Source organism: Eptatretus burgeri, chromosome 11, assembly GCF_056783735.1.
Source record: "Eptatretus burgeri isolate ZD-2024b chromosome 11, Ebu_testis_v1, whole genome shotgun sequence".
Classification (NCBI taxonomy): domain Eukaryota; kingdom Metazoa; phylum Chordata; class Myxini; order Myxiniformes; family Myxinidae; genus Eptatretus; species Eptatretus burgeri.
This window is the reverse complement of record NC_140971.1, coordinates 10,892,402-10,908,168: the sequence shown is the minus strand read 5'-3', so window position 1 is coordinate 10,908,168 and position 15,767 is coordinate 10,892,402. Positions and strand designations below refer to the sequence as shown.

General features: G+C 44.4%; 1 protein-coding gene across 6 annotated transcripts in view; it reads left to right on the top strand.

Moving 5' to 3' along the window:
- LOC147016498 (interferon-induced very large GTPase 1-like) overlaps positions 1–15,767 on the top strand; it is a 55,479-nt gene that overhangs the window by 32,586 nt on the left and 7,126 nt on the right. For 3 of the 6 annotated variants that reach the window (XM_085845200.1, XM_085845202.1, XM_085845201.1), the window contains exon 3: positions 3,222–3,306. The exons of 2 other annotated variants lie outside the window; for them this stretch is intronic. In XM_085845200.1, coding sequence (XP_085701326.1) covers positions 3,222–3,306 — 85 coding nt within the window. Of the gene's footprint in view, positions 1–3,221; positions 3,307–3,665; positions 4,378–15,767 lie in introns of those variants that run through there. One more of the 6 variants, XM_085845199.1, reaches the window with a different exon arrangement.

The window sequence follows — 15,767 nt, the reverse complement described above, 5'->3', positions numbered from 1 at the left end:
GGTCGTATGCATAACATATTAGTAATGGACACAGAACGTTTCGTTGTGTTATAGATAACTTATACCAACGAATGCTGAACCTGTTGTCGGCCTACACAACCGATACCCAACGATAGTCTAACTTCGGCATAGCGCGTTGCACGCATCGCCGACGATGTCGTGACGTAGCCTATTAAAAGGCTGACGCACAACGATTCGAATCATAACTGCCGTAGAAATGGAAGTGACAACATCGCGGTCACACCTTGGCGATCTTGCCAGCGTATGCCGACCTAAGAAAAATGTGTCTAAAACGTTGGGGCACGTCAAATACGGTATGAGTAAGTTTGGTATACGTGAGTAGAACGCTAAAGTACGCTATCATACGTCGTAGTAAGTAGAGTACGTCAATAAATTTTAAACATGTTCAAAATTTTACGACGTACTCGGCGTATGACACACGTTCCGCATGCGATGGGGATAAGTTTTACACACGATATGTGGACGCTTACACATGTCCACAAAGGCTACTTATAAGCTACTCATTAGTCGAAACACGTCGCGGTAATGTCTTTTTTACGCGAAACTTATTTCTAACTTATGTTTGATGTGCTTTGAACCAATTATTTACGTAGTCCCAACACACATCGACGTATGTAGACGTATTCCAATGACGTCTTCCGGTCGAAAAAAAAAAATGAACGTGTTTCTAGCTTACAACTGCATATAAAGACGTGTTCCCAGCGGTTTTGGGAATTGGTATATAAAAATGCTGCTCATAAAAGGGGAACCCAACAGTGTTTTCGAGTTCCTTTTTGAGTCGATGTCCATGTCAGCAGTATCAGTATCAGTATCAGTATTAGTAGTAGTTTGTTCATGTTGGCAGTAGTAGGTGAGTGTGAGGGGGAGGGTGTGGGTTATGATGGATCGTCCTTGCGTCCACGTGTCCACGGGTAGGTTCATAGGCTGCCACTCAACGATTTAAATGGCTGCATCTCCACTATTGAAAGTAGACGCTTGCGCTCAACAATTGGATTTTTTTTACACGCAACGACTTTTAAACGGTACCACTCAACCATTTTCATTGTTTACAATGAACGATTTAAATTGCTGTCACTCGCCTTTGTTTTTTGACGCTGGCGCTTGGAAATTTTAATCGTTTCTATTGAACGTGCTAAATCGCTCAAACCCCACTATTGAAAGTAGACGCTTGCGCTCAACAATTGGATTTTTTTACACTCAACGACTTTTAAACGGTACCACTCAACTATTTTCATTGTTTACAATGAACGATTTAAATTGCTGTCACTCGCCTTTGTTTTTTGACGCTGAGGTTTTGAAATTTGAAGCGTTTCTTCTGAACGTGTTAAAACGCTCAAACTCGACTATTTTAAATAGACGCTGCCGATGGACAATTGGAATCATAGCCAAGCTAGACATCGAAGTGTGAACATCCTCGTCATGCCGAAGAAAAGTTTGAAGAATGCTGCAAATAAGTGTCCTGGCCGTGGCCGTGGACGCTGACGCAAGGACGATCCATTATACCGACGTCTTTCAGCCTATGAGTAACTTAAAAGTAACGTCTGTCGATGTGTGGCAACGATCGCGTAACGTGCCAACAACACGTTAATCATAGGTTAGAAATAAGTTTCGGGTACGCTAAACATTACCTCGGCGTGTCTCAACTTATGATTAACTTACAAGTAGCATGTGTTGACGTCTGTCAACGATCGCAGACCGTGCATGCAACTTGTGGCCAGCGTAGCGGAACGTGTGAGTCATACGCCGGCATACGTCGTGAAATTTCAAGCATGAAAAAATTTGAGGACAACTGAAAAGTACAACGTTTAAAGCCAACGTACAACGACGTATGGCAGTGTTTTTCAGCGTGCTCTCAATGTTATCAAAACTTACCCATAACGTATTCAACGTGTGCCAGCGTTTTAGAAAAAAATTCAAAAATCGGCATACGTTGGCTAAAACGTCAAGGTGTGACCGGGCCTTTAAAAAAAAAACTCAAAACTTCAGCGTACGCCAACGTTTTACGTGCGATTTTATACGTTGCCATTCCTGGCTAAAACGTCAAGGTGTGACTGGGCCTTAAGTCTCACCTCATCCTTTGTTATAATCACACTTTTGGTATCGGATTTGAGATAAGATGTGTCATTGTCTTGTGTGTTTTCACCCTGTGCACGCGAAGTGAAAAGCGGGAATAAGTAATTGGTTCATATCTGTCTGTCTGTTCATCGGATCAGTTTTTAATCGTCATTTTAAGATTGCGGAAGAGCTTATTTAAATCTAATGTTATATATTTTGAACATGATTCAGAACATGAATAAGACAGGTTTCTCATTTTACCATAATTTGGCTTTGAATTCGTCCAGATCGTGCATGCCTAGAGAGGACTGAGATAATATTTTAACTCTGTCTGCTGGTCTAGCAGTTAAACAAAACTGAACAGGAGCTCATCGCTAAGTCCCCCACCTTTTGAGTGGTACGAGGAATAGCTCTGTATAATATGAAAGATAAATGTTGAACGGTTTTTGAAATATTGCGTACAAAAGCCAAGTTACCGAGATAGCTGCCATAGCAACCCAATTCTGCCAATCACAGCCATGATCTAATCAGGTTGGGATAATTTCATGAGGAATAGATATCTGCAATATGAACGCTAAATGTTCAACGGTTTTTGAAATATCGTGTGACACAAATATGTCAGATTACTGTTTTTAAAGTTGTTATAAAAGACAAAAAACAACAGGCATGATGAACAAATGTAACTCGTTTGATAGGGTGATTCTCTACCGAGTGCTCTTCTCGTTTAGAATTGCTATTATAAGGGGTTGCATACTTATACAACCAAGACATTCTAGCTTTGTATTTTTAATTAAATTTTCTGAAATTTGTATGATTTGTTTTTCACTTGGAAGTTATGGGTGACGATGTGTAAATAAAAGAAGAAAAAGTCTGGTTTAATGCAATTGAATTCCAGGCTATGAGGCAACAAAAGGTGAAAATTTTGAGAGGGGGTGTAGACTTTATATAGGCACTGTATCTGATGCTCTGACGCCATAAACATAACAATACTTGTGTGAAAATGATTGGTTGCAACAAAATTAATGTTTGTAGATGTCGAGCTTTCTTTGTTTTGAATAAATGTATGGATTTGTTTTGTCACTGAGGTTTTATTGGATTCTGCTCCAAAAATATGATGCCTTCACTTGTGTATTTTTATTTCTTAGATCAACAGCGTGGGCAGCATCATCAAGAATACTGCATTGCACTGAATGAAAACTCAAACAACTGCCTTAGACATCGTACTCAAAGGTAGAAAATAAATGATTCACGTGTAAGAAATCTTGGCATTCTTGCAGAATGGATGCTCAACCAATTGAAGGTTATAAAAAATTTGATGTTCTGAAGTCTGAGGAATTCAAGGGTGCAGCATTGAGGAGAGAACATCCTGCATTATCTTTAAATTTATAAAGTAGGAATACTGATTAATTTTAATTAATTTTAAAATGCTTTGTGTATTTTTCTTGTGTTTGTCCTGTTTTTGTCTTTCTTTATTTCTCCACCAAAAAAAACATGATAGTCCTGACAGGCTGATGTGGATCCCAGCGGGTTGCTCCAACAGCTATCATAATGGCCGACCCTGAGCCAGATCACATGTCCATTCCTATTGCTGATCTCAATTATGTGCTTCATTCTCCTGAGTTTCTGCTACACACTTCCGAGGCAGCAACTTATGGAACAGCAACTTGGACATAAAAAGTGGAAACAAGAGCATTGGAAAGGAAAGAAACCCAGGGAGGATGGAGAGGATATTCAAGATCAGCCTCAAGAGCAGGAACAAGGGGAGCACCAAACTGAAGGAAAGTGGAAATGTCAGGAAGATCAACAAAAGAAAGATAAATGGCATATTCCAGTTGAAGACCTGAGTAGGCGAGCTATCAATGACACACCATTCCCTGCTCCAACATCCATCAGCCATTTTCTTGGCAACACAGCTATATCGCCACAACATGTTGCTAACCGCAGCCATGAGCTGCATATGAACGAAGGGGAAGAAGGAGAAGGAGAAGGAGAACACAGAGTAGTCCATCAGGAAGGGCATAAAGAAGGACAAAATCTTCTGTCCCAACAGCAACAGCAACATGGGAAGCATGATCATGGACATCAGAAAGACCAGCCTCAAAGGCAGGGACATGTAGAGCAGCAAAGAAAAGGACCTGAACAATCCTGGAAACATGGAAATCAGCCTAAAACGCAGCATGACGGAGAAGAGGCACAAGAGGTGATGAATGATGAGTATGAGGACATTTCAACTGACAGGGAAGTGCCAAAAATACCTAAGGGACAGACAAGAGATAAATCAAAAAGATCAGATAAAGAAAGGTGGGTGTGTACTGTGATTCAGAAGAGTGTTAAAATGATTCAAAATCAGGTCTTTTTGAATCATTTAATTATTTTTTTTAATCATTTAATTTTTTTAATTTTAAATCATTTAATTTAAAATTTTGAATCATTTAATCATAGATGAGGCAAAATTTGTGAAAATGTGGATATTTAAAGTGCTGAAGGCAAATGGTGTTAACTTATGGCATACAAACTATTTAGGGGTATCGAGGGGTGCTGAACTCAAATCTAATGTATACAAAGCTCAAAAATGGCCGATAATGCCTTAAAATTGAGAAATCCAAGATGGCTGCCAACGACGGGCTGAAATGTATTTATGTTCATATCTTTTTGACTAAGCAAGGTAGAAACTTGAATGAAATGTTCCTTTGGAAGTTTTTCATATATGGGGAATCCAATGCCATATTCAGTTTTGATATATAATGTGAAGAAACTGATTCAAGATGAATAATTCGTCGACCAGATAAGATCTACAAGCAGGTTGACATATGCCAAGACATATTCCTCTTTGTACGAAGTCGTGCTACTTTCCAAGGGCAAGCAAAACACTATCAAAGTGAACAGGAACATTCTACAAAGGCTCATAACAGCTTATAGAGCAGGGCGCGAGGTAAACCTAGAAAACATCCTCAAGCATGAACTCATGACCGTCCCACTATCCTTGGCCACAACAAGTTGTAGTCTACATTCCACCAACAAGTCTGTGTTAGCAAACATACTGATGCAACAAGTCCAAACTCCTGCAAATGTTACACTCGATGAACTCAGCTGCTTGCTCATTGATGGCCAAGCACTCGTGATGGCACTCGTAAAGCCGCCTGACATTAGAACGTTTGGTGACTATGCCAACACATTTGCTAACAATGTGTTCAAGATGGGAGCAAAATACCAGAGGATCGACATTGTCTTCGACATGTATCAAGGCGAATCAATCAAAGCAGGTACCAGGACGAAACGTAAGCAGCGCCACCGACCGGTATGTCGTCAAATAGACAGCGAGCCATCAGTTCCTCTCCAATCAGACTGGTCTAGCTTTATGGCACTCGAGGAAAATAAAGCAGATCTCGCTTTACTACTTTCAAACCATCTGATTGAACACAGCCTGAGAGATGGACCAGTAGTTGTAGTAGCAGGGGGTGTTCGCCGAAGCGACCACTGTCAAGTCATCTGATCCAGATCTCGAAGTCTCCTCTCTCTCTGAGGGCTGACCACGAATAAGCTGATACCCGGCTGATTTTGCACTGCATCCATGCTGATATGGAAATGATAGTTGTGTCAGTACGTGATACAGACGTGCTTCTTCTACTTCGAGCACACTATGACAGAATGAAATGTACACGTCTCTACATGAAAGCTGGGACATCGAAGGCTCCTAAGTATTTCCCAGTACATGAAATTCGCATGTTGCTATCTGCTGGTCAAGTGGACACACTACTTGCCTTCCATGCAGTAACCGGCTGTGATAGTGTGTCTCAGTTCAGTTGCCACGGAAAGAAAACAGCCTGGCAGGTGTTCCAGCAACATCATACTGATCTGATTGGCCTAGGCAAGGGCCCTCTCACCGAAAACATAGCTATATCAACAGAGAAATTCATCTGTAAGATATATGGTGTGCCGGAGGTCGATACATGCAACAAAGCACGAGTCAAGTTATTTTGTATCGGTCGTGCACATGAGACTCTGCCACCAACCTCAGATGCAGCAAAGTTTCACATCATGCGTTCACACCATCAAGCAAGTGTCTGGAACCAAGCACACTCACCATATCCTGCTCTTCCTCCAGTGACCGAAATGGGATGGATGCACCTGGACGGTCAGTTAGTACCATGGCTACTCTCTCTGCCACCTATCCCGAAAGCATGCAGGGAGATCACCTCATGTGGTTGTACGAAGGGGTGCCTCAGCCAACGTTGCAGCTGCAGGAAAATTCGCATGAAATGCATCAAGGCATGCAACTGCAGGAAACTTGGCGACAACTGCCGGAACAGTCATGACGACCGGAAATAAGTTAATGTGTGCACATCTACCTGTACACACAATGAAGGACTGTATATAACGCTCTGACAGCAAATATGATAAACTCATGCAATTCATGCACGATTAAATCCAAAATTCTTGTCATTGTTCTCGTGTTGCAAATAAACAAATTGCTTGTCAAATGTTGGTTTACGTCGAAGCGCGTCAGTGTTATTTGGGGGTACTTTACTTTGCTAAGCCAAAATGGGTATTACATCCCTAATATGTTTCCTGCTAACATTTAAATCATACATAGTGCCTCTGGGCTTTAAAAAATGGGTGGTCTGTGTTCCTGGTGGGGAGGGAGAGGGATGGCGCTTGTGGATGTTATCTGGTCGACGAATTATACATCTTCAAAAAATACAATTTTTGCAATAAATATGACTTTCAATCAGTTTCTTCACATTTTTTATCAAAACTGAATATGGCATTGGATTCCCCATATATGAAAAACTTCCAAAGGAACATTTCATTCAAGTTTCTACCTTGTTTAGTCAAAAAGATATGAACATAAATACATTCCAGCCCGTCATTGGCGGCCATCTTGGATTTCTCAATTTTAAGGCATTATCGGCCATTTTTGAGCTTGGTATACATCAGATTTGAGTTCAGCACCCCTCGATACCCCTAAATAGTTTGTATGCCATAAATTAACACCATTTGCCTTCGGGATTAAGATTTTTGGAAAATTGACCTCGACTGTTGGTGAAGTTATAAAAATTGGCAAAATATTACTGCAAATCTTGCTTATTTATATGTTAGAGAAATTGTTATCCTGTCCCCATAATACACTTTTCCGAACTCCAAAATTGATAATGTAAAGCCGTTTACATCATGAAAAAATGAAAATTACTGCCATTGCCACTTATTCAGCTCATGGGCACACATGTTAAACCTGTTATAGCAGTCATATCTATTGGGCTGAAAAATTGGCCTAGAGGTATGCTCACTCACCTCTTCGCTATCCAGCCTGGGTTCATAAACTGTTGTCCCAATGTTTCACAGGCAGGGTGATTCATCAATGTGTGTGCCGTTCCTAGAATGGACGTTAAAGAGGTGTCCCATCTGCCAGAATTCACTGGATGACACTAAAGATCCAACGGTGTCCTTTGCAAAGAATAGGCGAGCTATTGCTGGCACCAGGCCAAATTACAAATTCCTGCCCTAATTAGCAGGAGGCATTGCATCAGGGGTACAGCCTTGCCCACAGCCAATCATGCTACACCACAGCCTTGTGCTGCAAACAAACAAAGAAGTCATATCTACTCATGTAAAAGTCAGGTATTCTTAAAAGCATAGCCTTTGTCGAAAGTCAGTGCAATATTATGTTTCAGTGAATAATTGCAGTTTTTGTTTTACGTTTATAGCTTCTTGACTATTTTTCATGTGCATTTGTAGCCAAATACATCGTGCATGTGAATTATTGCTGGTAACATTCACAAGACATCTCCCGAGACATATCACGTGCCTCCGATACGGTCTGGCACCCTGCCCTGCTCACCAAACTCTCTTCCTATGGTATCCAAAGCCATCTCCACTCATGACTTGCAGACTTCCTCTCCTGTCGCAATCAACATGTGGCCCTTAATGGAGTTCTCTCATCCTCTCTTTCTGTCCAGTGTTATGACCTAGCCCTTCGGTAGAGGGCTCGGGGAACAGCCTATTGCTCCAGATGTCCTAATTGACGTACTCGGGAGGTCAATACGTATTTCCGTTAAATGGTCGCGCTGTCTGAGCAGCCGAAAATGACCGAGCGATATTGTCCACATGCTTGCGTAACCCCAGAGATACACAGAATGCGAATGTATACCGGTCCACCAATACGATTCCAGTTCAGAAATTAATGCAGATCCTTTCCTCAGGATAAACCAAGCTGTGGGATGGTGGTGGTGGTGGTCATATGGCAGCTTCGCTGCTGGGGTAGCTATCATTTCTTGAAGCGCGACTGTGTCGCTGATGCAGTGCCCCTCTACCAGTACACACACTGGAACTGGTACTCATTTCGCCGACCTCGGAAGGATGACAACTGTGGGATGTACAAGTCAATCAAGCATAAAAAAATAACAGGAAAATTTCACATACTGGTGGAGGTAAAGAAACAATTAATTAAATGATGACAGACAAGTGACAAGACAGACACAACAATCAGACACCCCTACAAATGTCCCCATCTAATCCCTGTGGGGGAAGTGGGGGGGGGAGCAAAATAAAAAAATAATATTTGCCAAGATGTAAAGAAAATAATGTGTAAAGGAGAAAGGTGGGGGTGGGGGAAGAAGAAGAAGAATTCAGGCATGTTTGTGTTGATGTTCCAAAAGCCTCGCCCCAGCCACAGGCTACAAGGCTGATACTTCATGGCCACCCCTCCCTCTCTGGAAGGGTTCTCAAACTTCGCCAACAAACGAACCGGAGCAATTCCTGCAACACTTTGAAGCCACACGTTGCTTCAGGTCGGCTCAGATGACACCCAGGAGGAGGAAACTTCTGCTCCACACCCTCGGACCGTCTCCCAATGAGGCTCTCCTCTGCTTCAGTGTCTTCAACACAGATGGTACCTCCAACAGGCGGCCCTCGGAGAGATCGCTCCAATCCTCAACGAGGTTGCACAGGCTAGGTCTCTCATCACACATGCCAGACCACTCATCACACAGGCTATACGCGTGTCCTCTGATCATTTCCCGCCTTTTTTCCTCTCCCTCACTCCTCGCACTTGCCTTTCTGCCAGCCGCCACGGCTATCACTTCTTCTTTACTCCACTTTCCCCTCTTCAAAATCCACACTGTACCGCCGCATGAGATAATGTGGAGGCCTCAAAAAGAGAATAGAAAGAGAAGGGGAAGGAAGGTCCTGCAGCAGAAGGATCGAAAACAAAACAAAACAAAAAAATAAGGCAGAAAGAAACCCATCTTGAGAACCACAGCCACCTCCGCAAAACCGATGCAATCAGGGAGTTGAGGTATTAAAAACTTGAGGTAAAAAAAGTTGAGGTTAAAAAACCCCCACCCCCATGAAGGTAACACCAGGCTGGAGTTCCTCAAGGTAGCGTTCTGGGCCCTGTTCTTTTTGTTGTTTTCATCAATGATCTCTCCGACTCTGCAGATAATCCTCTTTATCTCTTTGCTGATGACTCCACCCTCTGTCGTACCATCTGTCATCCCTCAGACCGGCAAGCAGCAGCTTTTTCACTCTCTGCAGATCTGGATAAAATCACAATCTGGTCCAACACGTGGAACATGTCTTTCAATCCTGACAAATCTCTCTGCAAAACGACCGTCTGGAAAAAAAAAAAACCCCAAGCTACTTTTTCAACAAGTCTTGAAGACGTTTTTTCTCTTGAAGTCCTTTCATTCAAGCTTCTGGGTCTCACTATCTGCCATGAACTTTCCTGGGAAAGCACATTTCCAAGCTGGCCTCCAAAGCTAGTTTCCGACTGGGCATCCTCTGTCGAGAAAAGTCCTTCCTCGGCCCACCTGAGCTCCTGACCACATAAAAGCTTTTGTCCGTAGCCTGATGGAATACAGCTCTCCCCTCTAGGCTGGCGCTCCTACCTCTCACCTTTCTCGGCTTCACGCTGTGGAAACCTAGGCATTTAGAATCATTGGTATCTCCCTAGATGAGGCTGTCTTTGGGCCTCTCATTCTCTCACCGCAGGCTGGTCGGTGGTCTTTCTGTCTTCTATCGTCTCCTCTCTGTTCTCGCCCCCACTGCTTTGTCCACGATATCCCCCCCCCCCATATTTCCACAGAGCGCTCAAGGTCTGCCAGCCACCCCCTTCTGGTAAAACTAGCAAAATCACTGCTCACCTTCACTCTTTCATTACTCCCTTTTCCCGCCTTTGGAATAAACTCCCTCACTCTATTCAATCCCATTCTTCCCACCAGGCCTTCAAAACAGCTGTTCACTACCACCTCTTATCTTCCCCCATTCAAATCCTCGATCTTTTCTGCCCCCGTCAATCCACCCCAAACACACCTCCTTCAAATTCCCTGCTTTCCTTCCTGAAAGTCCTTGTAATGTTCATCTTGTTTCCCCTGTGTTCCCCACCCCATCCCTCTCCCTTCCACAGATCTTCTGATGTCTCTGTTCCCCACTGTTTTGTCCTTACCTCTCCCACCCTCTTGTCTCCTGCCCCCCCCCTTGTTGTGCATTGTGTGTTAGCTCTCGTACAAGCCTCGACAAATGTATACTAAAAAAAGATTAAGCTGCGGTGCATCGTTTGGGAATGTCAAGTTATCTGACCTTGATTTCGCAGATAATTCAGTCATCCTTGTGGAGATGCTGGATATACTTAAGGGGGCCATTGAGGTGCTGGATGAGGAGTTGGAGCCACTGGGATTACGGGTTTCTTCGGTCAAAAGTAAGATACAGGCTTTCAACGGCATCTTGGATGCTGCTATCTTGCCTGTACCTGTTTGTGGTGAGGATTTTGAGGTCATGGAGAGATTCACATACCTTGGCAGTGATATTCATGTCTCTGCATCATTGTGAGCCAGAGGTCAATAGACGTCTGGGTCAGGTCTAGGGAGTCATGGATTCACTGGATCATGTGGTGTGGCACTGTCGGTACCTAGCAGGAGGACGAAAGTCTGAGTCTTTAAGTCATTGGTGCTTCCAGTCTTGATCCACAGATGTAAGACTTGGACCCTGACCAAGGATCTGACTATCTCAGATGGAAACTAACTCCTTCGGTGCCATGTCTCTTCAGAGAATCCTTTGCTGTCGCTGGTTAGACTTTGTGTCAAATGAGTGGTTGCTGATGGAGACTCAGATGAGATTTGTTATCCATATAGTCTGTGAGCGTCAGCTGCAGCTGTATGGACATGTGGCTCGTTTTTCTGATGCTGATCCTGATTACCAGATTCTCTCAGCAAGGGAGCTTTGTGAGTGGAGGAGGCCAATGGGCCAACCACGTGCCTCATGGTTGCAGCAAGTTGATCGGCATCTCGAGGATATGGGGATGGGCCAGGAATCTGCCTGGGGGATGGTCAGATGGAGGCCCATGGAGGACCCGCAGAAAGTGTACACAGCGACAAGGGGTACCACCAGCAAGGGTTACCACCATCTGATGTCATTGCCCATCTTTATATATGATCTTTTCTACCCCATTAACCCTCTTATTAGCAGGTGACTGACTCTCTCTCTCTCTCTCTCTCTCTCTCTCTCTCTCTCTCTCTCTCTCTCTCTCTCTCTCTCTCTCTCTCTCTCTCTCTCTCTCTCTCTCTCTCTCTGTGTCTCTCTCTCTGTGTCTCTGTGTCTCTCTCTCTGTGTCTCTGTGTCTCTGTGTCTCTGTGTCTCTGTGTCTCTGTGTCTCTGTGTCTCTGTGTCTCTCTGTGTCTCTGTGTCTCTGTGTCTCTGTGTCTCTCTGTGTCTCTGTGTCTCTGTGTCTCTCTGTGTCTCTGTGTCTCTGTGTCTCTCTGTGTCTCTGTGTCTCTGTGTCTCTCTGTGTCTCTCTGTGTCCCTGTGTCTCTGTGTCTCTGTGTGTCTCTGTGTCTCCCTGTGTCTCTGTGTGTCTCTGTGTCTCTGTGTCTCTGCGTCTCTGTGCCTCTGTGTCTCTGTGTCTCCGTGTCTCTGCGTCTCTCTGTGTCTCTGTGTCTCTGTGTCTCTCTGTGGCTCTCTGTGCCTCTCTGTGTCTCTCTGTGTCTCTGTGTCTCTGTGTCTCTGTCTATCTGTGTCTCTGTGTCTCTGTCTCTCTGTGTCTCTGTGTCTCTCTGTGTCTCTGTGTCTCTCTGTGTCTCTCTGTGTCTCTGTGTCTCTGTCTCTCTGTGTCTCTGTCTCTCTGTGTCTCTGTCTCTCTGTGTCTCTGTCTCTCTGTGTCTCTGTGTCTCTGTGTCTCTGTGTCTCTGTGTCTCTGTGTCTCTGTGTCTCTGTGTCTCTGTGTCTCTGTGTCTCTCTGTCTCTCTGTCTCTCTGTGTCTCTGTGTCTCTGTCTCTCTGTGTCTCTGTCTCTCTGTGTCTCTGTGTCTCTGTGTCTCTGTCTCTCTGTCTCTCTGTCTCTCTGTGTCTCTGTCTCTCTGTGTCTCTGTCTCTGTGTCTCTGTCTCTGTGTCTGTGTCTCTGTGTCTCTGTCTCTCTGTCTCTCTGTGTCTCTGTCTCTCTGTGTCTCTGTGTCTCTGTCTCTCTGTCTCTCTGTGTCTCTGTGTCTCTGTGTCTCTGTCTCTCTGTGTCTCTGTCTCTCTGTCTCTCTGTGTCTCTGTCTCTCTGTGTCTCTGTCTCTCTGTGTCTCTGTCTCTCTGTGTCTCTGTGTCTCTGTCTCTCTGTCTCTCTGTGTCTCTGTCTCTCTGTGTCTCTGTCTCTCTGTGTCTCTGTCTCTCTGTGTCTCTGTCTCTCTGTGTCTCTGTCTCTCTGTGTCTCTGTCTCCCTGTGTCTCTGTCTCCCTGTGTCTCTGTCTCCCTGTGTCTCTGTGTCCCTGTGTCTCTGTCTCCCTGTGTCTCTGTCTCCCTGTGTCTCTGTGTCTCTGTGTCTCTGTGTCTCTGTGTCTCTGTCTCTCTGTGTCTCTGTGTCTCTGTCTCTCTGTGTCTCTGTCTCTCTGTGTCTCTGTGTCTCTGTGTCTCTGTGTCTCTGTGTCTCTGTCTCTCTGTGTCTCTGTCTCTCTGTGTCTCTGTCTCTCTGTGTCTCTGTGTCTCTGTGTCTCTGTGTCTCTGTGTCTCTGTGTCTCTGTGTCTCTGTGTCTCTGTGTCTCTGTGTCTCTCTGTCTCTCTGTGTCTCTGTGTCTCTGTCTCTCTGTGTCTCTGTCTCTCTGTGTCTCTGTGTCTCTGTGTCTCTGTCTCTCTGTGTCTCTGTCTCTCTGTCTCTCTGTGTCTCTGTCTCTCTGTGTCTCTGTCTCTGTGTCTCTGTCTCTGTGTCTGTGTCTCTGTGTCTCTGTCTCTCTGTCTCTCTGTGTCTCTGTCTCTCTGTGTCTCTGTGTCTCTGTCTCTCTGTCTCTCTGTGTCTCTGTGTCTCTGTGTCTCTGTCTCTCTGTCTCTCTGTCTCTCTGTCTCTCTGTGTCTCTGTCTCTCTGTGTCTCTGTCTCTCTGTGTCTCTGTCTCTCTGTGTCTCTGTGTCTCTGTCTCTCTGTCTCTCTGTGTCTCTGTCTCTCTGTGTCTCTGTCTCTCTGTGTCTCTGTCTCTCTGTGTCTCTGTCTCTCTGTGTCTCTGTCTCTCTGTGTCTCTGTCTCTCTGTGTCTCTGTCTCCCTGTGTCTCTGTCTCCCTGTGTCTCTGTCTCCCTGTGTCTCTGTCTCCCTGTGTCTCTGTCTCCCTGTGTCTCTGTCTCCCTGTGTCTCTGTCTCTCTGTGTCTTTCTGTCTCTCTGTGTCTTTCTGTCTCTCTGTGTCTTTCTGTCTCTGTCTCTCTCTGTCTTTCTCTCTCTGTCTCTCTCTGTCTTTCTCTCTCTGTCTCTCTCTGTCTTTCTCTCTCTGTCTCTCTCTGTCTTTCTCTCTCTGTCTCTCTCTGTCTTTCTCTCTCTGTCTCTCTCTGTCTTTCTCTCTCTGTCTCTCTCTGTCTTTCTCTCTCTGTCTCTCTCTGTCTTTCTCTCTCTGTCTCTCTCTGTCTTTCTGTCTCTGTCTCTCTCTGTCTTTCTGTCTCTGTCTCTCTCTGTCTTTCTGTCTCTGTCTCTCTCTGTCTTTCTGTCTCTGTCTCTCTCTGTCTTTCTCTCTCTGTCTCTCTCTGTCTTTCTCTCTCTGTCTCTCTCTGTCTTTCTCTCTCTGTCTCTCTCTGTCTTTCTCTCTCTGTCTCTCTCTGTCTTTCTCTCTCTGTCTCTCTCTGTCTTTCTCTCTCTGTCTCTCTCTGTCTTTCTCTCTCTGTCTCTCTCTGTCTCTCTCTCTCTCTGTCTCTCTCTGTCTTTCTCTCTCTGTCTCTCTCTGTCTTTCTCTCTCTGTCTCTCTCTGTCTTTCTCTCTCTGTCTCTCTCTCTGTCTTTCTGTCTCTGTCTCTCTCTGTCTTTCTCTCTCTGTCTCTCTCTGTCTTTCTCTCTCTGTCTCTCTCTGTCTTTCTGTCTCTGTCTCTCTCTGTCTTTCTGTCTCTGTCTCTCTCTGTCTTTCTGTCTCTGTCTCTCTCTGTCTTTCTCTCTCTGTCTCTCTCTGTCTTTCTGTCTCTGTCTCTCTCTGTCTTTCTGTCTCTGTCTCTCTCTGTCTTTCTCTCTCTGTCTCTCTCTGTCTTTCTCTCTCTGTCTCTCTCTGTCTTTCTCTCTCTGTCTCTCTCTGTCTTTCTGTCTCTGTCTCTCTCTGTCTTTCTGTCTCTGTCTCTCTCTGTCTTTCTGTCTCTGTCTCTCTCTGTCTTTCTGTCTCTGTCTCTCTCTGTCTTTCTGTCTCTGTCTCTCTCTGTCTTTCTGTCTCTGTCTCTCTCTCTGTCTCTCTCTGTCTCTCTCTGTCTCTCTCTGTCTTTCTCTCTCTGTCTCTCTCTGTCTTTCTCTCTCTGTCTCTCTCTGTCTTTCTCTCTCTGTCTCTCTCTGTCTTTCTCTCTCTGTCTCTCTCTGTCTTTCTCTCTCTGTCTTTCTGTCTCTGTCTTTCTGTCTCTGTCTTTCTGTCTCTGTCTTTCTGTCTCTGTCTTTCTCTCTCTGTCTTTCTGTCTCTCTGTCTTTCTGTCTCTCTGTCTCTTTCTGTCTCTCTGTCTCTTTCTGTCTCTCTGTCTCTCTGTCTCTCTGTCTCTCTGTCTCTCTGTCTCTCTGTCTCTCTGTCTCTCTGTCTCTTTCTGTCTCTCTGTCTCTCTGTCTCTCTGTGTCTCTGTGTCTCTGTGTCTCTGTCTCTCTGTCTCTCTGTCTCTCTGTGTCTCTGTGTCTCTGTGTCTCTGTCTCTGTCTCTCTGTCTCTCTGTGTCTCTGTCTCTGTCTCTCTCTGTCTCTCTCTGTCTCTCTCTCCTCTTTTGTGGTTCATTATCTTGCCAAAACGAAGTTTTGCAAGATATGTTAGTCAGCTTGTATGTTTTTTTTTGTTGTTTTTTTGTCTGTAATCACGTATAAAAAATTCTGCAGAGCACAGTTATCATCGGAAATTTTTGTAACTTCGCATATCAGAGGCCTATAGAGGTCCCTTTCAGTGCACAAAATTTTGAAGGTCAAGGTCAAAGGTCAAGGTCACTTTGGCGCAAATCAGGGGAGTCGACGATACCCTTATTTTTTGAGTAATTTTGATGGGATCGTCTTCAAACTTCATGGGAATATAGTTCATGGTCTGGCGCTCAGCTGATTAATTTTTGGTGGCGATTGGCCTTGACCTTCATATGGTTTTTTTTGTTTGTTTGTTTGTTTGTTTGTTTTTTTTTGGTCTGTAATCACGTATAAATCACTCTGCAGAGCACAGTTGTCATTGGAAATTTTTGTAACTTCGCATATCAGAGTCCCATAGAGGTCCCTTTCAGCGCATAAAATTTTGAAGGTCAAAGGTCA